General features: G+C 50.1%; 1 protein-coding gene across 1 annotated transcript; it reads right to left on the minus strand.

Moving 5' to 3' along the window:
• Window positions 1-682: 682 nt before the first annotated feature.
• On the minus strand, window positions 683-26,441 carry LOC128823368 (zinc finger protein 436-like). The gene is made up of 11 exons (XM_054005612.1): window positions 26,363-26,441; window positions 25,395-25,481; window positions 24,642-24,863; window positions 23,997-24,019; window positions 22,877-22,992; window positions 22,558-22,590; window positions 16,061-16,149; window positions 15,265-15,391; window positions 7,459-7,575; window positions 6,101-7,116; window positions 683-853 (listed from the first exon to the last, which is right to left on the minus strand). The coding sequence occupies exons 1-11, from the start codon at window positions 26,423-26,425 to the stop codon at window positions 683-685; spliced, it is 2,064 nt and encodes a 687-aa protein (XP_053861587.1). The 5' UTR covers window positions 26,426-26,441.
• Window positions 26,442-27,432: the final 991 nt, after the last annotated feature.

Genomic DNA, 27,432 nt, shown 5'->3' on the forward strand with positions numbered 1-27,432 from the left:
ACTGTTTAGACTAGGAGAACTGATCGAGGTTAGATCAGGCCACGAGGAAGTGTGCTAGATAATCGCAGCCATTCTACACAGACTATGTTTTTACTGAAAGAATGGTTGTGTTTTTACCTGGCAATATTGGGTAGATTTTATGTCAGTGGAGTTCACTGCTGTCAGCCTTAACGCCCCAACCTGGGGCTGTGGGACTGTCCTGGTAGGAGAGGGACACACTCCCATGACTCATAAGACAAAGGAGTTGATAGAGCAAGAGGACTCACCCCAAAGAATGGCGAGCTTTAAAAGGCACAAGAGGGCAACTCACTGATAGATTTGAGAGACCACGGTGAGGCAAATGATTCAAACAGCCTGACAGGCCACGATGTGGGAATCAGCAAAAGTATTAAAGAAAACAATGTTTTGTTGGCTCTAGACAAGGTTTTTGTAACGTTGATCTCCCTGGGGCATTCTCGGATGGTAAATAAGGGCTGAGGGCTGACGGAAGTTTTTCTCCCAAGAAGCATCTTTGGGGTCTCTCTCCTGTGTGGATCCTCCGACGTGCAGGAAGGGCTGAGCGCTGAGCGACACTTCCCCTGCACTAGCACTAGCAGCATTGATAGGGGCACACACCTGCATGGATTCTCCGATGTGCAATAAGCCAAGTGAAGGTTTTCCCACACTCACAGCAGTCATAGGATCACGCCCCTGTGTGGATTCTCTGATGTCGGATAATAAGGGATGAACTCGGACTGAAGCTTTTCCTACACTCGCAGCATTCATAAGGTCGCTCTCCCATGTGGATTCTCTGTGTAATAAGGTGTGAGCAGCGAGTGAAGGTTTGCCAGCATTCATAGGCGAACAGGGGCTGCTAACAGGGAGTTTCGCAAGGGAGTTCTCCAGGTGAAGGAGGAGCAATACAGCAACCTTTTGGGGTAAGTGACTGTCTGTAGTGTGTGTTTGTTTGTGTTTGAGGGTTACTTGCTGTGTGCTGAGCTTGTGTTTGTCAGTCTGTTTGTTTGTTTTGGTTGTTTGAAGGACCGTGTGCTGTGGCTGGCAGTTGGAAGCTGTGAGCTTCAAAGGAAGGTTTGAAAGCTAGAAGCCTCTGGTAAGTGGCTGAGCCTTAATCAGTGGGCGGGGCATTCATACAGGCCAGGGCTTTATAAAGCAGCGCACAAGCGACCAGGGGCTGCGAACAGGGAGTTTCGCAAGGGAGTTCTCCAGGTGAAGGAGGAGCAATACAGCAACCTTTTGGGGTAAGTGACTGTCTGTAGTGTGTGTTTGTTTGTGTTTGAGGGTTACTTGCTGTGTGCTGAGCTTGTGTTTGTCAGTCTGTTTGTTTGTTTTGGTTGTTTGAAGGACCGTGTGCTGTGGCTGGCAGTTGGAAGCTGTGAGCTTCAAAGGAAGGTTTGAAAGCTAGAAGCCTCTGGTAAGTGGCTGAGCCTTAATCAGTGGGCGGGGCATTCATACAGGCCAGGGCTTTATAAAGCAGCGCACAAGCGACCAGGGGCTGCTAACAGGGAGTTTCGCAAGGGAGTTCTCCAGGTGAAGGAGGAGCAATACAGCAACCTTTTGGGGTAAGTGACTGTCTGTAGTGTGTGTTTGTTTGTGTTTGAGGGTTACTTGCTGTGTGCTGAGCTTGTGTTTGTCAGTCTGTTTGTTTGTTTTGGTTGTTTGAAGGACCGTGTGCTGTGGCTGGCAGTTGGAAGCTGTGAGCTTCAAAGGAAGGTTTGAAAGCTAGAAGCCTCTGGTAAGTGGCTGAGCCTTAATCAGTGGGCGGGGCATTCATACAGGCCAGGGCTTTATAAAGCAGCGCACAAGCGACCAGGGAGCTTTGCGACCAGGGGCTGCTAACAGGGAGTTTCGCAAGGGAGTTTGGAAGGGGAGCAGGAAGGGGGCGAGGGTCCCTTGCCGGTTCCATCTGTTTTCTCTTGATTCCCCTTAATACCTATAAAGCAACTACATTCTAACTGTTTGCTTAAACAACCCTTTCAGCTGACAGGGGGCTGCAGACGGGAGTTTGACAGAGGGAGGCTTACGATGGTTAGGAAGACCCGCAACACCTGTGCCAGCACTGCTACTGTCTCCTCCACCTGTGCCTGTAGCCAGACAGAGTGCCTAAGCATGGATGCCTCTACCCAGGTCCTGGTGTGGTTTTGCAAAGACTGTAACTTGCAATTTCCACTTACGGATATCCAGGCTGGGGGGACCATCCAATGTGAAAGGTGCCTGCTGGTGGAATCTCTCAGGCAGCAGGTGAGAGAGCTACAGGAGGAGGTGGCTAGGTTGAGGAGCATCCGTATCCACGAGCAATTCCTCGACAGTGTCCATGTGGAGACAGCTGAGGTAGCTGTCCCAGTACACAGGACTGCTGATACACCACTGGTGGAGGAGGAGATGGCTCAGGGTGGACGCTGGCAGCTGGTTACTTCTGGCAGCAGGCAGTGCTCCACCCTTGCTCCGAACCCTCCTGCCGTGGTTATAGGTAACCGTTATGCTCTTCTTGATACAGGAAAGAAGGAATCACTCCCTACAGTAAAGGAGGAGAAGCCTCGTACCCCTAAGGCTGGAGAGTCTGCTGCCACCACTGCGAATAGGAAACGTAGGGTAGTGGTGGTCGGAGACTCTCTGCTGAGGGGGACGGAGGCGCCCATCTGTCGCCCTGACATTTCATCTCGAGAGGTATGCTGCCTGCCGGGGGCCCGTATCCGAGACGTTACGGAGGCATTGTCGAGGATTATCCGGCCCTCTGACTACTACCCCATGCTACTCATCCATGTGGGCACAAATGATACTGCGCGGTGTGACACTGAGCGGATCAAGAGTGACTACAGGGCTCTGGGAGCACGGGTGAAGGAGTTTGGAGCACAGGTGGTATTCTCTTCAATTCTTCCTGTTAAAGGTAGGGGCCCGGGCAGAGACAGATGCATCATGGAGGTGAATGCCTGGCTGCGAAGATGGTGTCGCCAGGAGGGCTTTGGCTTCCTAGACCACGGGATGCTATTCGAGGAAGGACTGCTAGGCAGAGATGGCGTTCACCTTTCGAGGAGAGGGAAGACCCTATTCGGACACAGACTGGCTAACCTAGTGAGGAGGGCTTTAAACTAGGTTCGACGGGGACAGGTGAGCAAAGCCCACAGGTAAGTGGGGAACATGGAGACCGGGGAAATGAGTCGGAAACAAGAGGGAGTGTGGGCTATATTGGCAGAGAGAAAGGAGAGTCAGGAAAAAACTGGGAGGAAAGATCAAACCAGTATTTTAGATGCCTATATACAAATGCGAGAAGTATGGGGAATAAGCAGGAAGAACTGGAAGTGCTAATAAATAAATACAACTATGACATTGTTGGCATCACTGAAACTTGGTGGGATAATACACATGATTGGAATGTTGGTGTGGATGGGTACAGCTTGCTCAGGAAGGATAGACAGGGGAAAAAGGGAGGAGGTGTTGCCTTATATATTAAAAATGTACACACTTGGACAGAGGTAGAGATGGACATAGGAGACGGAAGTGTTGAGAGTCTCTGGGTTAGGCTTAAAGGGGCAAAAAACAAGGGAGATGTCATGCTAGGCGTCTACTACAGGCCACCTAACCAGGTGGAAGAGGTGGATGAGGCTTTTTTCAAGCAACTAACAAAATCATCCAAAGCCCAAGACTTGGTGGTGATGGGGGACTTCAACTATCCGGATATATGTTGGGAAAATAACACAGCGGGGAACAGACTATCCAACAAATTCTTGGACTGCATTGGAGACAACTTTTTATTTCAGAAGGTTGAAAAAGCTACTAGGGGGGAAGCTGTTCTAGACTTGATTTTAACAAATAGGGAGGAACTCGTTGAGAATGTGAAAGTAGAAGGCAGCCTGGGTGAAAGTGATCATGAAATCATAGACTTTGCAATTCTAAAGAAGGGTAGAAGGGAGAACAGCAAAATAGAGACAATGGATTTCAGGAAGGCAGATTTTGGGAAGCTCAGAGAGCTGATAGGTAAGGTCCCATGGGAATCAAGACTGAGGGGAAAAACAACTGAGGAGAGTTGGCAGTTTTTCAAAGGGACACTATTAAGGGCCCAAAAGCAAGCTATTCCGCTGGTTAGGAAAGATAGAAAATGTGGCAAAAGACCACCTTGGCTTAACCACGAGATCTTGCACGATCTAAAAAATAAAAAGGAGTCATATAAAAAATGGAAACTAGGACAGATTACAAAGGATGAATATAGGCAAACAACACAGGAATGCAGGGGCAAGATTAGAAAGGCAAAGGCACAAAATGAGCTCAAACTAGCTACGGGAATAAAAGGAAACAAGAAGACTTTTTATCAATACATTAGAAGCAAGAGGAAGACCAAAGACAGGGTAGGCCCACTGCTTAGTGAAGAGGGAGAAACAGTAACAGGAAACTTGGAAATGGCGGAGATGCTTAATGACTTCTTTGTTTCGGTCTTCACCGAGAAGTCTGAAGGAATGCCTAACATAGTGAATGCTAATGGGAAGGGGGTAGGTTTAGCGGATAAAATAAAAAAAGAACAAGTTAAAAATCACTTAGAAAAGTTAGATGCCTGCAAGTCACCCGGGCCTGATGAAATGCATCCTAGAATACTCAAGGAGCTAATAGAGGAGGTATCTGAGCCTCTAGCTATTATCTTTGGAAAGTCATGGGAGACGGGAGAGATTCCAGAAGACTGGAAAAGGGCAAATATAGTGCCCATCTATAAAAAGGGAACTAAAAACAACCCAGGTAACTACAGACCAGTTAGTTTAACTTCTGTGCCAGGGAAGATAATGGAGCAAGTAATTAAGGAAATCATCTGCCAACACTTGGAAGGTGGTAAGGTGATAGGGAATAGCCAGCATGGATTTGTGAAGAACAAATCATGTCAAACCAATCTGATAGCTTTCTTTGATAGGATAACGAGCCTTGTGGATAAGGGTGAAGCGGTGGATGTGGTATACCTAGACTTTAGTAAGGCATTTGATACGGTCTCGCATGATATTCTTATCGATAAACTAGGCAAATACAAATTAGATGGGGCTACTATAAGGTGGGTGCATAACTGGCTGGATAATCGTACTCAGAGAGTTGTTATTAATGGTTCCCAATCCTGCTGGAAAGGCGTAACGAGTGGGGTACCGCAGGGGTCTGTTTTGGGACCGGCTCTGTTCAATATCTTCATCAACGACTTAGATATTGGCATAGAAAGTACGCTTATTAAGTTTGCGGATGATACCAAACTGGGAGGGATTGCAACTACTTTGGAGGACAGGGTCATAATTCAAAATGATCTGGACAAATTGGAGAAATGGTCTGAGTTAAACAGGATGAAGTTTAACAAAGACAAATGCAAAGTGCTCCACTTAGGAAGGAAAAATCAATTTCACACATACAGAATGGGAAAAGACTGTCTAGGAAGGAGTACGGCAGAAAGGGATCTAGGGGTTATAGTGGACCACAAGCTAAATATGAGTCAACAGTGTGATGCTGTTGCAAAAAAAGCAAACATGATTCTGGGATGCATTAACAGGTGTGTTGTGAGCAAGACACGAGAAGTCATTCTTCCGCTCTACTCTGCTCTGGTTAGGCCTCAGCTGGAGTATTGTGTCCAGTTCTGGGCGCCGCATTTTAAAAAAGATGTGGAGAAACTGGAAAGGGTCCAAAGAAGAGCAACAAGAATGATTAAAGGTCTTGAGAACATGACCTATGAAGGAAGGCTGAAAGAATTGGGTTTGTTTAGTTTGGAAAAGAGAAGACTGAGAGGGGACATGATAGCAGTTTTCAGGTATATAAAAGGGTGTCATAAGGAGGAGGGAGAGAACTTGTTCACCTTAGCCTCTAAGGATAGAACCAGAAACAATGGGTTTAAACTGCAGCAAGGGAGGTCTAGATTGGACATTAGGAAAAAGTTCCTAACTGTCAGGGTGGTTAAACACTGGAACAAATTGCCTAGGGAGGTTGTGGAATCTCCGTCTCTGGAGATATTTAAGGGTAGGTTAGATAAATGTCTACTAGGGATGGTCTAGGCAGTATTTGGTCCTGCCATGCGGGCAGGGGACTGGACTCGATGACCTCTCGAGGTCCCTTCCAGTCCTAGAATCTATGAATCTATGAATCTATGAATAGGGTCTCTCTCCTGTGTGGACTCCCTCATGGCTAATAAGGGTTGAGCTCCGAGTGAAGCATTTCCCGCACTCATAAGGGGGCGCTCTCCCACATGCGTGCTTTGATGTGTAACAAGAGCAGAGATTCGAGTGAAGCTTTTCCTGCACTCCTGGCATTCGTAGGGTCTCTCTCCCGTATGGATTCTCTGATGTGTGATAAGGGATGAGCTCTGAGTGAAGCTTTTCCCACACTCGCAGCATTCATAGGGACGCTCTCCCGTGTGGATTCTCTTATGTCTAATAAGGACTGAGAGCTGAGAGAAGGTTTTCCCGCACTCGTGGCATTCATAGGGGCGCTCTCCTGTGTGGATTCTCCGATGTGTAATCAGGTGTGAGCGCCGAGCGAACGTTTTCCCGCACTCCCAGCATTCATAGGGTCTCTCCCCACTGTGGCTTCTCTTATGGTCAAAAAGGCCTGAGCGGCTACTGAAGGTTTTCCCGCACTCACTGCATTCATAGGGTCTCTCTCCCGTGTGGATCCTCTGATGTGCAATAAGGGACGAACTCCGAGTGAAGGTTTTCCCGCACTCACAGCATTCAGAGGGTCTCTCTCCTGTGTGGAGCCTCTGAGGTGCAATGAGCCGTGAGCTCAGCGGGAAGGTTTTCCCGCACTCATAGGATCTCTTCGCTGTGTGAATTCTCTGGTGTTCTCTAAGGTGTGAGCGGCTACTGAAACGTTTCCCACACTCAGTGCATATGTTGTTTCTCTCTCCTGTAGGGTTTCTCTTCTGGACTGTGGTTTCCTTCTGGTCCTTGGGAGTTTCCCAGTAATCAATGGATATACTCATGTTCTCTCCTGTCTGGTTTCCCTGCTCTCTCTCTGGCCTGTGCTCACTCTCACAGGCTGTTCCCTGCTCATGACTCATGGACACATCCCCTTTGGAGCTTTGTGATATCCCCACGTATGGTCCCACTTGCTCAGCATCTTCCTGCTGAGGTTTCTGCTCCTCGTTCTCATTCAACATCCCATTACCTGCTGAGAAAGAGAGAGAAACCTCAGAAACAGGGATGGAAAAGGCGAGGGCAAACCAAAATAAGTGCTAGAGAGACAGAAAAAAAATCAGGATCCGAATCCCACCAAACTCTTTCCCACACAGGGAAAATCTACTTCTACAGCCCATGGGAGGGGAGGTCAAGACAGGAGCTACTGCCAGGGTCAAACAGGATGGGTAGGAAGCCATGAGCGATATTTGCCATGAAGCTATGACAGCTGCTTGGAGCAGTCCTGAACTCAGAGAGTTCACAAGGTCCTTGTAGGGAATCCCAGCTGTTTCCTTGAGGCACTCCCAACTTTTGAACTGGTTTCATGATTCCTCACCTGTGTGGGCATCCCTCCAAATTTCTCTTTCCTCTGAGCCCTGGACATCTGGGACCCCTGGCTTTACCTCTCCTTCCAGCCGGGAGATCACATCAGATTTGGGAACTGGAAACTCTGCTTAGAGAAAAGAAAACAAGTGAGATCAGGGGAGTTCATGGGACATTCGTCACAATAAAACGTTCTATTCTTTTAACTCCAGACCATTTTAAAGCAGTAATATGCTGGGGCCACCTCCCAGGTGCTCAGATGTGTAGGACACTCTGCTTAATGAGGGGTTTAACTATCCCCATTTCTGCTGTGAACACACACAGCCAGACAATCAGGCTGGACAGCTGTGTCTCTGGGGTGGTTTAGACACAAGAAATCCTGCATCTTGGTGGGGGGGTGGGAGGGGTAGACAAGATGACCCTTGTTGTCCCTTCTAGCCCTGTGGTTCTAGGGTTCCCCTTCCCACCTCTCCAACACCCTCCTCTCCACTACTTGGTGCCTCCCCATTATTATTATTTCTATAATTAATTTATTATTATTATTACTGTTGTGCCTAGCAACCCCAGCCAGGGATCAGGACCCCAATGTGCGGGACGTTCTACAGACACAGAACAAAGAGACAGTCCCTGCCCCCAAGGCGCCGGCAGTCTAAGAATCAGACAAGAGACATATGGATTCAGACAGATGGAGGGACACAAGGAAAAAAGGGAAGGAGGAGGATCTGGGGAACTACAGGCCAGTCAGCCTCACCTCAGTCCCTGGAAAAATCATGGAGCAGGTCCTCAAGGAATCAATTCTGAAGCACTTAGAGGAGAGGAAAGGGATCAGGAACAGTCAGCATGGATTCACCAAGGGCAAGTCATGCCTGAATAACCTAATTGCCTTCTATGATGAGATAACTGGCTCTGTGGATATGGGGAAAGCACTGGACATGTTTTGCCTTGATTTTAGCAAAGCTTTTGATATGGTCTCCCACAGATGGCGTGGACTGCACCCTCAGCAAGTTTGCAGATGACTCTAAACTGGGAGGAGTGGTAGATACCCTGGAGGGTAGGGATAGGATACAGAGGGACCTAGACAAATTAGAGGATTGGGCCAAAATAAATCTGATGAGGTTCAACAAGGTCAAGTGCAGAGTCCTGCACAGGACAGAAGAATCCCATGCACTGCTACAGACTAGGGACTGAGTGGCTAGGCAGCAGTTCTGCAGAAAAGGACCTAGGGGTAACAGTGGACGAGAAGTTGGATATGAGTCGACAGTGTGCCCTTGTTGCCAAGAAGGCTAACGGCATTTTGGGCTGTATAAGTAGAGGCATTGCCAGCAGATCGAGGGATGTGATCATTCCCCTCTATTTGACATTGGCCTCATCTGGAGTACTGTGTCCAGTTTTGGGCCCCACACTACAAAAAGGATGTGGACAAATTGGAAAGAGTCCAGCAGAGGGCAATGAAAATGATTAGGGGGCTGGAGCACATGACTTATGAGGAGAGGCTGAGGGAACTGGGATTGTTTAGTCTGCAGAAGAGAAGAATGAGGGGAGATTTGATAGTTTGCTCAAAGCAGGACCAACCCCAATTAAATCATCCCAGCCAGGGCTTTGTCAAGCCGGGCCTTAAAAACCTCTAAGGAAGGAGATTCCACCACCTCCCTAGGGAACCCATTCCAGTGCTTCACCACCCTCCTAGTGAAATAGTGTTTCCTAATATCCAACCTACACCTCCCACACTGCAACTTGAGACCATTACTCCTTGTTCTGTCATCTGCCACCACTGAGAACAGTCTAGATCCATCCTCTTTGGAACCCCCTTTCAGGTAGTTGAAAGCAGCTATCAAATCCCCCCTCACTCTTCTCTTCTGCAGATTAAACAATCCCAGTTCCCTCAGCCTCTCCTCATAAGTCATGTGCTCCAGCCCCCTAATCATTTTTGTTGCCCTCTGCTGGACTCTTTCCAATTTTTCCACATCCTTCTTGTAGTGTGGGGCCCAAAACTGGACACAGTACTCCAGATGAGGCCTCACCAATGCCGAATAGAGGGGAATGATCACATCCCTCGATCTGCTGGCAATGCCCCTACTTATACAGCCCAAAATGCCATTAGCCTTCTTGGCGACAAGGGCACACTGTTGACTCATATCCAGCTTCTCGTCCACTGTAACCCCTAGGTCCTTTTCTGCAGAACTGCTGCCTGGCCACTCAGTCCCTAGTCTGTAACAGTCTGTAACTCTGGTTCTTCAGTGAATCCAAACAAGTTCAGGCTCCTGGTAGAGATGTTCATAGCTCTGACATCCCCTCTTCCCAGTGGGTGCTCGATGCCCCTGGCCCCGCCCCATCCCCATTCCACCCCTTCCCCGAAGTCCCCACCCTGCCCCGCCTCTTCTCCGCCTCCTCCCTTGAGCGCCCTGCATCCCCCCTCCTCCCGGAAAGTCCTAAGTGCCGCCAAACAGCTGTTAGGCAGCAGGGGCGGGGAGGAAGCGCTGGGAGGGAGGGGGAAAAGCGTGGACGCGGTGCGCTCACAGTGGGAGAAGGAGGCGAGGAGGGGGAAGCTTGGCTGCTGGTGGGTGCAGAGCACCCACTTATTTTTCCCTGTGGGTGCTCCAGGCCCGGAGCACCCACGGGGCCGGTCCCTATGGAGATGCTCACTCTTCAGGCGTGATGCAATCGGTCGGTATTTGCAGCAATGCAAGACGGCCGTTCCAAAACAAGCTGACGTTTACTAGGCCCGGGATTTAAACAGCCTTATGTCAATCTGGTAAAGCAAAACTTCACTCAGAGTTCGTGTTGTCGGAATCATCTGCTCAGGTTTTCCAAAGCTGCTCAATTTCATCTCTGTCTCCCTGTCTCAGTCTGTTCAAGGCCTCCTCCCTTTGTCCCATGTAGCAATCGTGGTGTGTTCCCACGTTGGTTCCCACACATTACAAGTTAATAGCCAGTCATTCAGTTTTCCAATGTCGCTCCAGGGGGCTCCATTCATATGTGGACAGTTCTTAACAGTGTATCCATGCCAACCCAGACAGGCCTATGTTACGCCAACAGCCACTACATTCCCTGGCCCAGAAGAGGAATTCACTCCTTCACATCCACTGGGCCACAAAGGAAAGTGAGAGGGGAAATTTAGTCATGCATATTTTTCATTAAAAAAAACAACCTTCAGAAATGCCCATATTCTCTGCAGGGAGACATGGTCAATGTGAAGGGCTAGGATAATGAATCATAAAAAGTATAGAACTGTATGGCTGGAAAAGACCTCAGGATGGCATCTAATCCAGTCCACCCCCAATCTCAGGCAAGATAAAATACACCTAGACCATCCCTTGCAGGTGTTTGTCTAACATGTTTTTAAAAACCTCCAATGACAGGAATTCTGCAACTCCTATTGGTAACCTATTCCAATATTTATTTATCTTCATAGTTGGAAAACTTTCCCTAGTATCGAACCTAAATGCCCCTTGCTGCAGATCAAGCCTACTTCTTGTCCCATCCTGGTGGACATGGAAAACTACTGATCCCCATCGTCTTTAAAATGACTCTGAACACATTGGAAAATGTTTATCCGGTCTCCCCTCAGTCTTCTTTTCTAAAAACAAAACATCCCCAATTCTTTCACCCTTTCCTCCTCGGCGTTTGAGGGGATCGAGGCAGCTTTGCAGCTGTTCGAATGAACACGAGCAGGGCAAGACGGCATTTGTCAAGTTCAGCGAAAAGGACGCTGCAGTATTTGAAACAGGAGAGGTGAGCTGGGGCAAGAGATCCTTAGGAACCGTATGCAGAATGAAAATGCAAGATGTAGACAGAGCCTGGATGGGAGGACCTATAGGGACATCCATGTCAGAGATGTTTCCCCATTTAGGGGCCTGAGTGACAAGGATGCTGGTGCTGTCTGCAGGGATAGAGACAGGAGTGTCAGGATTGCGTGGGGAACATTTTAGGATCTCTGTTTTCGTCTTTTTATCCGTTCGGCCGGAGTTGATGGTTAAGACACCCGCAAGGAGATGTCACAGAGACATGGACAGAAGGAGACGGGTCGGGAGCAGAGAGGTCGATCTGTGACTCATTGGCATGGAGCTGGTAGTAGAATCTGTGTTTGTGGAGGAGATTGCCCAGAGCTAAGGTGTAGAAGGGAGAAGAGGAGAAGGAACACACCCAGCAAGCCAGAGTGGGGATGAAGGGGACCCTCCAGAGGACATGATGAAGGAGAGATCAGAGAGATAGGAAGAAAATCAGGGGACAAGAGAAAACAAGATTTCAAGAAGAACAGCATGGTCAGTGGGGTCAGAGGTGGCTGACAGGCCAAGGAGGAGGGGGACAGAGGGCTGGTTCTCAGCTTTGCCTAGGGCGAAGTTGTTACAGACTTTGGCAAAAACAGTCTCAGCGAAATGCTTTAAATCTCTGCTTCCCTCAAACTTTCCCTTCCCACCCCTACCAGACTTTCCCCACTGCAACCCCTTCCTTCTCCTCCCACTGCCCCAGTCTTTCTCACTCCCAAATAACCCAATCCTTCCCCATCCTCACCACTGCTGGGCCCTCCACCCCTTTCCCCCCATTCCCGGTCTCTCACTCCCCCAACCCACCCCGTTACCGCTTCCCAGGACCTCCTGTCCCTGACTCCCACCTTCCTCTTCCTTCCACTGGACCCAACCCTCTCTGATTCCCTCTCGTCCTAATCCTCCGCACAGCCCTTCCCTTCCTGCCACTGCTCTCAGACCTCCCCGCTTTGTGGCACCCTTACGAGCACCAGCTCCCCGTCATCTTCTCCCACTGCTCCCTGGACTCCTTCCTCCCAAGGACTCTTGAATAAGAACCTGACCGCTAGATCCTCCATGCATTTGCGAAGTTATTAGAGAGGTGCGTCAGCTGTGCTATTGTTAAGATTCTGCATGGCTTTCCTGTTTAAAGGTTGTCTATTATAATGGCACTAACATCCATATTCGTACTCAGATTGCTCTGAAAGTTGGTGCTTGTCGCAGGGTTTCAGGGCAGGGTGAGTGGTCCAAAAAAAGGGATTATTTCATCAAGAGTTTCCTGAGACACAGCACCCCCCACCCAAGAAGCTGATTACAAATCACCTTGTTCTTACAACATGCTCTTGCATTCCCCTGAGGCTCAAATTATACTTCTAATTGATACCACCAATTGATCTGAGTCCCTGGGTATTTAGCTCATCTAATACACAGCAGCCACTGCCTTTTGCAGGGGAAGCAACATTGACAAAGTTAAAAGCTGTGGAGTTTGGAAATTCAGATCGGCGCGAGCCAAACGGAGGAGTCGAAGAGACTGAAATGCACGTGGATTAGGGCTGTTAACAGCCAGAGGTTTTCCATCAATGTGCTGCCACAGTAGCTGGTTTTAAGAGGACATACTGTGGCCGTTCCACCTAAGCGACACCCATTCATTGGCGTTGGAGTCCAGCCACTGATCGCTTTCAGACCACGTGGGTTGTGCATTGGTCTTTCATTCTGCAGGAGTTCCATGATACCAACAGTCTGGAGTTACGAGAAATGTTTTAAATTGCTCTAAAATGCAGACTCTGGCCTGTACTTAAAAGTTTTGTGATCATAGCTCGGTTCGTTAGGGCTGGGGAAAAAATCACATCCCCAACGAACACAGATATGGCAGCAAAATCTCTAGTGCAGACCCAGTTATAGTGGCGGTAGGAGGCAGTTCATTTGTTTAAAACACAGAAATTAAATGATCATAAACAACTTTAATGCAGAGTTCAAGCTGCCCAGTTCTGCACGCGCCCTCCCAGATGCAAGGTGGCTACATTTAAATCTCTGAAACCCAGAAAATGAAGAGTTCAAGTTCACGCTATCCCTACTATGAAACCTTAACTCTGTCACCCCAGCCCATAGCCCTGGAGCTGGCTGGCATCACAGGTCAGATTCTTCGTATTTTGAGTCTCTCAGCCACACTCCCAGCCACTGGGGACTGTGACATCGCCTCACTTGATCATCGCATCTCTAGATAAGCCAACTCCTGCGCAGAGTGAATTAAGGCCATGCCTGATCTGCCCTGGGTGGGAACTGGAGTGCAAAGGCTACAGGGCCGTTTTCTGCTTTTGTTGCCCACAATTGAACTCTTGTCTGTTTGGGTCACCACGTCAGGAGTTTAACTGAGCAAGAAAACTTTGTTGTGGCTTTAGTCAACTCAGCATCAGCTGGTGGGGATACTGACCCGCGACTAAGGGGGGATAGGATTGAGGTCTATACAATCATGACTGGTGTAGAGAAAGTAGATAAGGAAGTGTTATTTACTCCTTCTCATAACACAAGAACTAGAATTTCACCAAATGAAATGAATAGGCGGCAGGTTTAAAACAAACAAAAGGAAGTATTTCTTCACACTGCGCACAGTCAACCTGTGGAACTCCTTGCCAGAGGATGTTGTGAAGGCCAAGACGATAACAGGGTTCAAAAAAGAACTAGATAAGTCCATGGAGGATAGATCCATCAATGGCTATTAGCAGGATGGGCAGGAATGGTGTCTCTAGCCTCTGTTTTCCAGAAGCTGGGAATGGGTGACAGGGGATGGATCACTTGATCATTACCTGTTTTGTTCACTCCCTCTGGGACACCTGGCATTGGCCACTGTCAGAAGACAGGACACTGGGCTAGATGGACCTTTGGTCTGACCCAGTCTGGCCGCTCTTATGTTATGTCAGTGCAGCATCTCTCAAACTGGGGTCCGCAGGCCCTGCTGTTTAGGAACTGAGTTCTTTATCTTTTATGCAGAGACAAGGACTCTTTTGGGTCCGGACTTGGATGAAAGTTCTTGTCACTGACGTCGTCCTGTGTTTTATAGCACCACAGTAATGAGAAGTGGAAAAGTGATAATAGGAGGTGTTTTGTGGGATTCCCAACCTTTAAGGGTGACCGGGATTGCCACGGCAAAGCTCCTGCTGTGGCCCCCGTTCCAAAGGTGAACACACCACCATGGGAAGCGGCCGATTCTCCATCACTCCAAATCTTCATGTCAAGACTTGATGACTTTCTGGAGGATGATTCAGTCCGGCACAAGCTATTCAGCTCAATCCCACAGTAATTGGATGAGATTCTTTGGCTTCTTACACATGAGGTCCGACTAGATGAATTTATAATCCCTTCTTGCCATAAAACCTATGACTCTATAATCAATCTGAGGAAGGACTAAGGGAACATGCTACTGTTTGTGTTGTGTTCCAGAGATGGGAATATCAGCATTTATCTGCATGCCCTCCGGCTGTGCCCCTGGGTCAGCTGTAGCCATAATTGGATGGTGGAGGGAGCAGTTGGAGCAGCCTGGCAGAGCTGTGACTGTGGTATGCAGAGAGGTGCAGGTGAACCCCGTGGGACCGAGTCTGCCCCACGTCAGTGCTCAGTGTTGTAGGCTGTGTCACTAAAGGTGCAGAAGGGTGCGTTCTTGTCAGCGCTCTGGTGGGATACACACTAGGGGTCTCCAGGGCTCAGTGAGGGGGACGTGAAGGCGACGAGGCAGAAGGAATTCTCGGGGCGATGGTAAAGAGAGGGTAACATTTTACAAGTCTGAGATGGTTTGTGAGAAGTAGGCTCCGTATTTGAGCATAAGCAGCTTCTGTTTGCAAGGATGGAGCTAAACCCAAGTTTTGCCTTAGTAGAAAGACGATGTTAGAATTTGTGCTGTTCTGCTCCTGGGCTCTGTTCCCGCAGTGTTGTGTAGCAGGGGAGGGCAGAAAGCTGGTGTGTGTGTCACTGGCATGTCGGCGTGATGCTGAAACAGGGCAGAGTTAAGGTTACATTGTGAGGTGACGTGAACCTTAACTCTGCATTTCCCCTTCTAAGAACCGAGGGGACGGAATCCTTACCCAGCGAGGTCACATTCTCATAGTTCTCCTGCATGACGTCTCCATAGAGGGCTCTCTGAGCGGGGTCCAGCAGAGCCCACTCTTCCTCGGTGAAATACACAGCCACCTCCTCGAAGGTCACCGCCCCCTGAAAGAGCAAGAGCCCCGCACTCAGTACCTGCTGCCCCACTCACAGCCCCACTCTTCGTGAGACAGCAAGGCCAATTAATTAGAAGCTCTGGGAGGCCCAGAGTCCCACCCTCTTCAGAGCAGCCAGGAGGCATCAGGGTGAGGGGAGAAAGCGAGAACCCTTCACCCCTCCCAGCAGAGAGAGGGGACAGGGGCCCTCACACTCATCACACACCTACTAGCCATAGGCTGATACAGGAGATGGAGCCCCCAGCAGGAACCAGGGACAGCTCCCTAGTGGGAATCAGAACACCCTCCCCATTGCCAGCAGCTGGATGGGAGGGGATGGGGTGTCTCATTGGTGCCTCCTTCTTATCTCCGCGTACTAGATTCGTGCTCCAGCACTGAGAATCTGATTGTTTTTCCTGGCCCCGGGTCAGGGGGTTGTTTTCTGTTCCACAAATAAGGAATCTCCACCATAACCCCCGGGGGTCTGTTCCTATAATCTAGTCCCCAAGTAAAACAAGTCCCAGCAGGTTTGTCACTCCCTGATCCCCTCCCTTTCTCTAGCCTGTGGACTTCCTGCCCCACCTCCAGACTGAACCCCACAGAAGCCCCAAACACCTCTGTGTTTGCTGCCCCTCTCCCTCCAGCAGGAAAACACCAACAACTCCCTTGTGGTCCCTACCTGAGCCTCCTCTTCCGCAGCCATTTCCCTTCCCCTTCTCCTGGGAGGATGAGACAATCCGGCCCTAAACGTGGGTGTTATTCTACAGCCTGTCGGGGTGAGAGGAGAACAGGTGAGAGTTCAGAAGGCACCTTAGTTCATGTCACATCTTGATTCCCCCTAGCGCTTTCCCTGGGAAAACAATCAGTCATTCTATTATTTTATTACAGAACATACCCAACCCTTCCCACCAGGGCTAAACCCACTGAGGCCTTCTACAACCCTGACATGGTCCCTGAGGGCAGCACATTTCTCCTGGAGTGCAGGGACTAGGCACAGGCAGGTATAGGACGAGAACAGCCAGACTGGGTCAGACCAAAGGTCCATCTAGCCCAATATCCTGTCTGCCAACAGTGGCCAATGCCAGGTGCCCCAGAGGGAATGAACAGAACAGGGAATCATCCCCCGTCGCCCATTCCCAGCTTCTGGCAAACAGGCTAGAGACACTTCAGACCACGGTTTTGCATTCCTCCCCGTCCTGGCTAATAGCCATTGATGGACCTATCCACCATGAATGTATCTAGTTCTTTTTTGAACCCTGCTATAGTCTTGGCCTTCACAACATCCCCTGGCAAGGAGTTCCACAGGTTGACTGTGAGCTGTGTGAAGAAACACTTCCTTTTGTTTGTTTTAAAGTCTGCCCGGTGCTGATGCAGTAAATGATATGAAATTTGCCAGTGATGCTAAGTTGGGAGTCATCGTCAAAACAGAGGCGGATCAGAACATTATGCAGATCTGGATGGCCTCAAAGACTGGAATTTCATCCAGAAACGGGATGAAATTCAATAGTACAAAGGGCAAGGTCATGCACATAGTGTCTAATCATAAGAATTTCTGCTACATGCTGGGCCAGGTTCATGAGTTGGAAGTGACAGAGAAGGAAAGAGACCTGGGTGTGTTGGTTGATCACAGAGTGACCACGAGCCACCAGTGTGATGCAGTGTGCAAAAGACAAATGTTTCTATTTCCAGTAGAGACAGAGAAGCATGAAAGGCTCTACAGAAGGCACTGGTAAGACCTCCTTTGAAATGCCTTTACACAAGGCAGGTCACCCACATTCAAGAAAGATGAATTTAAACTGGAACATGGGCAGAGAAGGGCTACGAGGATGAGCAGGGGAATGGAGGGCCTGTCTTATGAGAGGAGACTGGAAGATCTGGGCTTCTTTACTCTAGCAAAAAGAAACCTGAGGAGGCCTATGATTGCGCTCTGTAAATCATAAAATCAAAGAACTGGAAGGGACCTCGAGAGGTCGTCTAGTCCAGTCCCCTGCACTCAAGGCAGGACTAAGTATTATCTAGACCAGGCCTGCACAACATGCGGCTCGCGTGGGCTCATTGTGCGGCCCGCGGGGGTTGAGTAGATGGGCTCATTGTGCGGCCTGCGGGCAGAGGGGGGGTGAGTAGACAAGCGGCGGGTGAGGGAGGGGGGCTGAGTAGGTGAGTGAGCGGGCAGTGACAGGGAATGAGTAGGTGAGCCGGGAGGGTGGAGGGCTGAGGCGGCGAGTGGGCGGGCAGTGGCGGGGGGTGAGTAGGTGAGCCGGGGCAAGGGAGCTGAGGAGGCGAGTGGTGAGTCGGTGGCTGACATGTTCTACTGATCTGGTCTTGCTCCCATCCCCTCTCCCAGGGCCGGCTCCAGGCACCAGCAAAACAAGCAGGTGCTTGGGGCGGCACATTTCTAGGGGCGGCATTCTGGCACCGGCCATCAAAGGTGCCGACTCCAGGGCATGGGAAAAAAGTGCCCCCACCGCCCCAGCTCGCCTCCGCCTGCTCCCCTGAGCGCACCGCCACCGCTGTTTCGCACAGCAAGGCTGGGAGGGAGGAGAAGCCAAGCGGCGGGGCGCTCAGGGGAGGCGGCGGAGGTGAGCTGGAGCGGGCAGTGGTTCCTCTACCCCCCCGTTACTTCCTGCACCCCCCCACCCTAGCTCACCTCCACTCTGCCTGCTCCCCTGAATGCACCGCCGCTCCGCTTCTCCCCCCTCCCTCCCAGGCTTGCCACGTGTGAAACCGCTATTTCGCGCAGCAAGGCTGGGAGGGAGGAGAAGCCGAGCGGCGGCCGCTCGGGGGAGGCGGTGGTGGTGGAGCGGAGGTGAGCTGGAGTGGGGAGCGGTTCCTCTAACCCCCCCGTTACTTCCTGTGCCCCCCCACCCTAGCTCACCTCTGCTCCGCCTGCTCCCCTGAACGCGCTGCTGCTCCGCTTCTCTGCCCTCCCTCGCCTGAGAGGGACGGGGGAGAAGCGGAGCGGCGGCATGCCCGGGGGAGCAGGTGGAGTGGAGGTGAGCTAGGGTGGGACATCCCGGGGGTCCCGTAGGAAGCAATGGGGGGGAGAAATGCGGCATGCCAGGGGAGGAGGCGGTGCTGGGGATTTGGGGAAGGGGTTCAGAAGGGGTGGAGTTGGGGTGGGGCTGGGGGCACAAAAAAGAAAGGGGAGGCGGCCAAAATTTTTTTTGCTTGGGGCGGCAAAAATCCTAGAGCTGGCCCTGCCCTCTACAAGCGTTGCAGCTGTCTGGAGGTGCCTGCCTTCCACGCCTTCCTCATTCACACCTCATTCATTCAACAGGGCAATTGATTACAAAGTGGGGGGGAAGATCTTATTCTACTTCTAGCAAAAAGACATTTTTCTTTTACCTTAATTATACTACCTTAGGGGCCGCTATAACAAATTGCCGTTCAATACTGCTGTTTCGGTGGGGCGGCGCTGGGGAAGAGGGTTTGTTTCCGCGGGGCAGATGGCACGCGGGGGAGGTTCGGCAGCGCTGGGGGGGTTGTTTCTGTGGGGCGGGTGGTGCTGGGGGGGGTGTTGTGTTTCGGGGGGCTGGGTGGCGCTGGGGGGGGGGGTTTGGCGGCGCTTGGGGGGTTTCGGCCCTCAGTTGTTTTCTTTGGAGTAATATGGCCCTCGCCGTTTTACAAATTGTGCAGGCCTGATCTAGACCATCCCTGAGAAGTGTTTGTCCAACCTGCTCTTAAAAATCCCCAATGATGGAGATTCCACAACCTCCCTGGGCAATTTATTCTGGTGCTTAACCACACTGACAGTTAGCAAGTTTTTCCTAATGTCGGACCTAAACCGCCCTTTCTGCAATTTAAGCCCATTCCTTCTTGTCCCATCCTCACAGGTTAAGGAGAACAATTTTTCTCCCTCCTCCTTGTAACAACCTTTTATGTACTTGAAAACTGTGATCATGTCCCCTCTCAGGCTTCTCTTTTCCAGACTAAACAAACCCAGTTATTTCAATCTTCCCTCATAGGTCATGTTTTCTAGACCTTTAATCATTTTTGTTGCTCTTCTCTGGACTCTCTCCAATTTGTCCACATCTTTCCAAAAATGTGGCGGCCAGAACTGGACACATTGCTCCAGTTGAGACCTAATCAGCGTGGAGTAGAGCAGAAGAATTCTATGATTCTATGGGTTGGCTTCTTAAATCCCTTCGTGCTGTTTCACATCTGATATTCCTTCATGAAACCTAGGAGCCTTGTCTTATAACAGGCTTATTCAAAGTGATACAAGCTACGAACGTGAGATCTTGGAATAAAAATACTGTAATTATAAATAATAATTAATAATAAATAGTGTGTAATAAGCATGTCATAACAACAAATTTTATAGTTCCAAGATCACTGCTTTTATAAGCTATACTCAGGTAAAGGAGAAAATCCCTGGAAATATTCATTTTTAGGAGGGGGTTCATGAGACTTGACATTTTAGTGAAAGGGGTTCACAGGTTGTTAAAGTTTGGGAACCACTGCCCGAGGAGGTATTTCCAGAACACTCAAAATTTCCAGGAAATTAGCTTAATATTAGTTTAAAATGTCCATCTCTTAAATTCTAAGGAGGGCAATGCTTTTGTTGTAGGGCATAATCCACTGTAAACATCCTGCAAAATTTAATTGATATAGTGTTTTCTTCCACATGGAAATGACAAAACTTTGTCCCATCAGTCACCACAATTGGTATAATCCCAAAACTAAACCCTGAAAATTTTATTAGAGAGGCTGTTATCTTGAACCTTACTTTCAGTTTGACTTATTCAAAAAATCTCCCCAGGCCTTGCTAATTAAACAGCAAAAATTAATGTTAGATTAAAAAAAACAACAATGAAATCCTGTTTAATTTTCATACAATACCAGTTCAACAATCAAAAAAATCCTCTCCCAAAGGCGGCCCACAATTTCTCACAAGTGGAAAAACTTAACAAAATTGCTAATAGTTCAATCTTACAAAAAGAATTTAAAAAAAAAATTCAAAAGTAATTGTTTTCCAAAACCAGACTGAATTGTGTGTGTGAAAAAGAGACAGAGAAAAAGGCATAACTACTTATGTAAATACTGTTTTAATGTTTAGTTCAACCTTAAAAAAGCATGTAAAAACCAACAAATATCTGCTAAAACACGTAAAAGTGCTGGGGGAAAAGTCAATGATCCAAAAAAAGGGTAAGGTATTCTGTCTTTAAAATTTGCTTAGGGTCTAAGACCCCAAGTACATAAAGTGCAAAGTCTAATTAATGTAAACCCCCACTCCAATGTGTGAGAAATCTGTAGTTTTCTGGGGATCTACAGTTCCTGCAGGGAATTCATCCCAGCATATGCAAAAAATTACCAGACCTCTCCCTAAATTACTACAAGTACGTCAGGATTGGGACTGGGGACCTGCACAAAAATCAGGCCATACAACAATTAAAAACAAGATTAACTCAAACCTTTTGCTTAATTTACCCTCAAAAAGGTAAAAAAAATGAACTTAAAAATTGCATGGATAGAACACAAAAAATAAACTCAACCCCCCAAGTTGTTGCTTATGTAAACAAACAATTAAGTACTGTTAAAACACCCCTCAAACTATAAAAAGTACTAGTAACAATTTAAGGTCTATGACATTTCAATGACATCATTAATTAAAATGTCATTATTCAAGCCAACCACCATTCTTTCAAAATCTAAACAAAACAAATAAAAAAAATCGAAACCTATAATCTAAACCAAAAATCTAAACAAATAAAAAACAAGTAAAGTATCAAGTGCCAATGTAACCTCTTAAATTCCAGCAATAAAATAAAAAGTAAAAAATAAGTGTTAAAAATAAACATTCTTAAAAGCAAAAAAATTAACCCAACTACATCAATGTCAGGACACTAATCTTGAGACAATAATTAACGAAAAAGTCATCATTATTTGTCCACAGAAGTTGCAATAACAATCTTATAAAGTAAATGTTTGTGTTAATTTTCCCTTTGCATATATAAATATGCTATTCCTTCCTTCCTTCAAAACGAGAGCCAGCATTCTGGTGCAAATATAAAAAAATATATATTTCTAAATCTCTAAAATTAAACTAAATTCTGTCACCAGCCAGTATCCTGAAATGGTTGCTGTATTGTTAGCCTTAAAATCAGCTATAAAAACGAATGGGTCAACTTTCATATTATGTACAAATTCAAAGGAGTAGTTGCTTGTTTTATCTTCATACCTGTCATAACAATAAATTCTAAAACATGAAAAGAAAACAAAGCAGACATTTTAAACTAACTCAATTTGTTCAAAAAAAATAAATAAATGAACCATTTATTTAAAAAATAGAGGAAAAAACCATACATGCAAATAAACCAAATTGTCTAAACAATAAAAAAACAAACACACTTGCCAAACAAACAGTGCACTAAACAGCGTGGCAAGTGAAAATATTAACTCACGCTCAATCATGACACTTTCAGCTAAAATAAATGCTTTTAAAGAGTTTACCAAAAGAAAACTAAAAGCAAAGCGTTTGTGAAAGAAAGAAAGAAAGAAAGAAAGAAAGAAAGAAAGAAAGAAAGAAAGAAAGAAAGAAAACCTTCTTTGTTTTAATATTAAACAGTACAAAAGTTTAGAAACACATTTAACCTTTTAAGCATTGAAAAATCAATACAACAGATCACCACTGGGAAAAGTGTGAGAAACACAGACATAACGATAGCAGCTTCCTTCTCATTCAAAATTAGACCATGTACAGCACAGTGCTCAATTCCCATTCATAGCCCGTCTGCACACACGGTCGCAGCCCCATTTCGCATTTGAGGTCAGTTGATACAGGACACAGCTGGGCTTCACCTAAGACTTTGCTGCCCCCCGCCCCTCCCGTGGCCATCTTCAGTCACTCATTAAAAGCTGCCGGGATGCTCAGCAGATGGACAGTTCATCCTTGTCTCACCTTATCTCATACCTTTCAGGTGACTGTTCCTTGCTGCCCCTAAGGGAAAACACACACACACACACACACACACACACACACACACACGAGATCCGGATTCGCTCTTAATCCCCATCTGACATCACAGTAGGAGTGAGTCAGTCACGGGGGTCACCCAGCTTCATATTGTTCCACCATTTCTAGCTGCACATCGGGGCTGGAGGCAGTGCCCCCCTGTCGCTAACATGGTTATGGGTCTGAAACCTCCCCACAGCCCGTCAGAGGCAGACACGTACCTGTGTCGTTCCCCAGCTCCAGTCGCAGCGTCTCTAGGGGAAGGAGAGGACGGGAGAGGTGAGAATTCAGGGGAGGTTCCCCTTGGTTATTGATGTAACTGCTGTTAACTACGAGATGGTGACAGAGATCAGAGGCTGATAACGCAGCCGCTGCAGACAGAGCCAGCCCCACAGGGCTGCTCCATGGGGAAGGCCGACTCGCTGAGCTGGGGCTGTGAGTTGGAGCCCGGGGTCAGTGACATCACTAGAGTCCCCGACTCCTCTCCAGGGTGAGGGTCACTCTAACCAGAGGAAACGCCACCCCCAGACTCCAACTCACCTTTGAATCCCAGCAGCACCTCCTGCAGGTGGGCGCTTTGCAGAGAGAAATTGACAAGTCTCTTCTCCAGCTCCGCAAACCCCGGCTCCGGCTTTGGAAACGCCCCGTCCTCCCTGCTGGGGAAAGGAGGAGGGTGGAAATGGGCCTGATCCCCACACCAACAATTAGTTACTGTTCTTTATTAAGTCCTTGATTGTCACGATCGGTATCACTCAGTGTGGGAAAATAGTCCCCTCCTGCACCTGCTATTTCTACCTTTCCTTCCCTTCCCTTTCCCACCCTCCTTTCTCCATTTCTCGCTCTTCACTGTCTTTGTGTCTCTCCTCTGTTCTTCCCTCCCTATGGGAACTCCCTTTTCCCACCCCTCCAGGGCTTGACTCCCACCCCCGCCCCGTTCCCCCAGTGACCAGCCATGGCATATTGAAGGTTGACATTAAAGCATCGTTATTTCAGCTGACCCTCCAATGAGATGAACGGAGGACAGGGGAGGTCACACCCGTCTGAACCACGGCTTCCGGCCGCTGGCAGACACAGAACGACCACGGGTTTCAGAGTAGCAGCCGCGTAAGTGTGTATCAGCAAAAAGAACAAGGCGTCCTTGTGGCACCTTAGAGACTAACAAATTTATTGGGGCATAAGCTTTCGTGGACTACAGCCCACTTCATCAGATGCATGCAGTGCATGCTTCCTACTGTATTTTCCACTGCATGCATCTGATGAAGTGGGCTGTAGCCCACAAAAGCTTATGCCTCAATAAATGTGTTAGTCTCGAAGGTGCCACAAGGACGCCTCGTTCTTTTTAGAAAGACAACGGCGTTCCCCTCTGCATTTGGGAGGGTTTCTTTGTAACCAGGAGGGATAGAAACTTACTTTAAAAAAAAATGGAAAGCTGAGATTCTGCACACTGTGACTACGCGCTGCTGCCACAAAAATACAACAGACAGGCCGGGTCTGGCCCATGGGCCATATGTCGGACAGCCCTGGTGGGACCTTGTTAGCGGCCAGAGAGACAGGGAGACGTGATCCTGGGCACCGAGCCGGCGTGTCACATTGCAATATTCAGTGCAGTTTACAAGCGTCACTGAGCATGAGGGGGAGTGAAATAGAGCCGGGGACTCACCTGCTCCCAGGGCTCCCAGCACCCTGCAGAGGGAGAGAAAGGAGAGGCCGTCAGGGGGGCGTTGCAGGCTGTGGAGGCCTCCTGCTCGGCAAGGTGGCCACCATTGGAGTCGCGGGCGTTTGGGGCATTTCAGACTCTCAGGTTCATGTTCAGAGAGCAGTTGCCACCCCCGTGCCCCCAGCAGGGTTGTTTGTTTTCAGCAGTCCTAGGGGTCCTGGCTGGGAGAAAGTTCCTGCCCATGTACTCTACAGGAAGAAAATGTTCCTCTGCCTTGAGAGTAAAATTCCCCCCAGGGCTGAGAGCCCCCTGATGCCGGTAACCCATTAACCTGGTGGGAGCGGGGCCTTAAGCCTGGCTTGGGACCTCTGCATGGGGGAGGGGATTTCACCCTCCAGGTGCAAATGCAGACAGACATTTCCAAGGCAGGAGAGAAGGTCTTGGGGTTGCAGCATCCAGGAAGCCTGGGTCCCATCCCTGGCGCTGCCACAGACTCACTGTATGACCTTGGTCAGGGCTTTGCCCCACTTCCCCCCGTTGTCCCATAGGGATAATGTCCCTGACCCCGCTCTGTAAAGTGCTTTGGGGTCCGGGGCTGAGACGCTCGCATAGAAACGCTGCGTAGGATCATTGCAAGGACAGTCTGACCTGCAGGGGTTGGCTCGGCAGCCGCTGCCCCTCGTCTCCTCCCCTCTCGCTGAGCAGGGAAATCTCCCGGGACAGGCTGCAGACGCCCTCATCCCTTCTCTGGACAATGGCTCTCTCGAGCTCTTCCAGCCGGGCCAGCAGCCGCTGCTCCTGCTCCTCCAGAAACCCTCGCAGCTCCTGCCACTCCCAGACGATCTTCCGCCTCTCAGCTGCCGTCTGTTTCTGCAGCCACAGGGAGAGGGTGGGTCGGTACCGGGGGAGAACCAGAAATACACCTCCCGGCAGGTGCGGGAGTTATTTACCAGAGCACAGGACCTCTTGCGCTGGGGGATGGGAAGTTTATTTACCCCAGGAAGGGAGGACGGATCAGGGCCGGGGTGAGCTGTACATCGCTCACAGGGGGGACTTTTCCCCCCAAAACCTCATCAAATTCCCCTGGGTCAAACCCTCCATCTCTGCAGCCCACAGTTCCTCCCCATCCCCCCCGGGCACTAGAAAGGATCCCCGGTCGCTGTGACGTGCAGCCAGCCGTGGGCAGGGGCTCTGGACTCACACAGACTGACCCTCTCCTGCCCAGCAGCCTCCTGCCCCCTAAGGGCATCATGTCACCCCCGTGCCTGACCCTGCCTCTCCCGGGGCTCCCGTGGGGATGGGTCCCCGGCTGAGGCTGGCAGGCCGGGCCCTGCATTCACCGTCACTCGGGGCTCTGGGACCCCAGGCGAACCTGAGGGGCAGGGGGCCCTGGGCACCTACCAGCAGCTCCTCGCTTTGCCGCTGCGCCTCGGCTTTGGCGGCTTCTCCCTCGTCTGGCAGAGGGGCCGGGTGCTCTGGTGGGGGCTCCTGGAAGAAGCGGGGGAGGGGGTTACATGCTGCTGCAAAGGGCTCCCGTCCCGCCCTGCAGATGCCCGACAGAGTCCCTGGGACTCAGACTTTCACCCCAGGTCTTCTTCAGCCTCAACAAGGGAGATTTGAGGGGGAAATAAAAGGGGCTCAGGTTTCCCAGGGAAAACACAGGACCCCGTGGAGAAGTGACCGGGGTGCAGCCCAACCCTGCAGCCCCCAACGTCCCCTGCGCCCACCCACCTCCCAAGCAACCAGCTTCAGACACTGCCCCCAACTTCCCCCTCTGCAACGCCCCCACACCCAGATCTGAACATGAACCCACCCCTGCAAATCAAATACCCCCCAAACCCCCAGCTCTGCCTCCGCCACTGACACCCCCAAACTCCCAACTCTGCCCCCGCAGACACCCCTCACTCCCAGCTCTGCCACCCACTCGCACCCCCCAAACTCCTCGCTCTGCCTCCCCACTGACACCCTCCAAACTCCCCCCTTTTCCCCCCACTGACACCCCCCAAACCTCCAGCTCTGGCCCCTGACACCCCAAAACTCCCCCCTCTTCTCCCCACTGACACCCCCTGAACCCCCCGCTCTGCCCCCCCACTGACACCCGCAAACCCACAGCTCTGTCCACCACTGACACCTCCCAAACTCCCAGCTCTGCCACTCCACTGACACCCCCCAAACTCCCCGATCTGCCCCCCCGACACCCTCCAAACCCCCAGCTACGAGCCGCCCCACGACCCCCAGCACCAGCCCTTCCCCCGCGCCCGGCTCTGATCCCCAGATCCCCCCTCCAGCTGCCCCCTCCCCTCGCTCCGGGCCCCTCCCCGCGTGTCCGCCCCACGCGTGTCCGCGCCCCACGCCGCCCCCGGACCCACCGCGCTGCCCCGCGGGCTGCAGGGCCGGAGCAGCCCCCGCGCGGCGCCCCCGGGACCGGCCATGGCCCCGCTGCAAACAACAAAGGGGCCGGGCGGGGGGGCGGGCAGGAAGGGGCGGCTCCTCCCGGGTCTGGCCCGGCCCCCGGGCCCCACGGAGGGGGGTTGGGACACGCGGGGAATGGGAGGCAGGAGACCCCCCCAGCCCAGGCAGCGAGAGGGGCAGGGACCCACTGGAGGGATGTTACAATTTGGTGCCTGGCGGGGGGGCAGCACAGATGGGAAGCCAGAGCCGGGAGACAGCGAGTGTGAAAAAACCCTGGCCGGTGGATGGGGGGGTAATAGGCGCCTGTGTAAGAAAAAGCCCCAAATATCCGGACTGTCCCTATAAAATCGGGGCGTCTGGTCACCCTAAGCCAGAGCTACAGCCCGGGAAAAGACCACCGATCGGGCTTTTCTGGCCACACTTGGAGGGCGGACGTGCCCCTAGCAGGTAGCCTCCGGGTAAAGGCTCAGATCCTTTCACTAGCCACGTCCACCCAGGGTAGTTCAGAAGCCAGGAAAGTCGCCCAGAAGAGTGGGACCGTCCCCCTGCTTACATAATGCTGGGACTTAGCCGTGCAAGTAGCTTTGTGAAACTCACCCTAAGGCATCTACAACAGGGGTTCTCAGCCGGGGTGCCAGAACCCCCCAGGGGATACACAGAGGTCTTCCCGGGCGGGGCGGGGGGGGGGGTACATTTACCTTGTTTTCCAACAGGCTGCATAAACAGCACTGGCAAAGTAAAATTTCATACAATGACTTGTTTATACTGGTCTATATACTAGCCCAGGGGTTGGCAACCTATGGGACACGTGCCGAATGCCGCACGCGAGCTGATTTTCAGTGGCACTCACAGTGCCCGGGTCCTGGCCACCGGTCCGGGAGGCTCTGCATTTTAATTTAATTTTAAATGAAGCTTCTTGAATATTTTAAAAACCTTATTTACTTTACATACAACAATAGTTTGGTTTTATATTATAGACTTATAGAAAGAGACCTTCTAAAAACGTTAAAATGTATGACTGGCACGC

Source organism: Malaclemys terrapin, chromosome 15 (assembly GCF_027887155.1).
Source record: "Malaclemys terrapin pileata isolate rMalTer1 chromosome 15, rMalTer1.hap1, whole genome shotgun sequence".
Classification (NCBI taxonomy): domain Eukaryota; kingdom Metazoa; phylum Chordata; order Testudines; family Emydidae; genus Malaclemys; species Malaclemys terrapin.

Bases quoted from the DNA above. Each gene is read 5' to 3' on its own strand.
- LOC128823368 (XM_054005612.1), bottom strand. From the start codon at position 26,425: ATGGCCGGTCCCGGGGGCGCCGCGCGGGGGCTGCTCCGGCCCTGCAGC. The intron at 24,020-24,641 runs GTCAGACTGTCC...CTCCCTCTGCAG, and splicing joins TGCCGAGCCAACCCCTGCAG to GGTGCTGGGAGCCCTGGGAG. The intron at 16,150-22,557 runs GTACGTGTCTGC...TCACCCCGACAG, and splicing joins GGAGCTGGGGAACGACACAG to GCTGTAGAATAACACCCACG.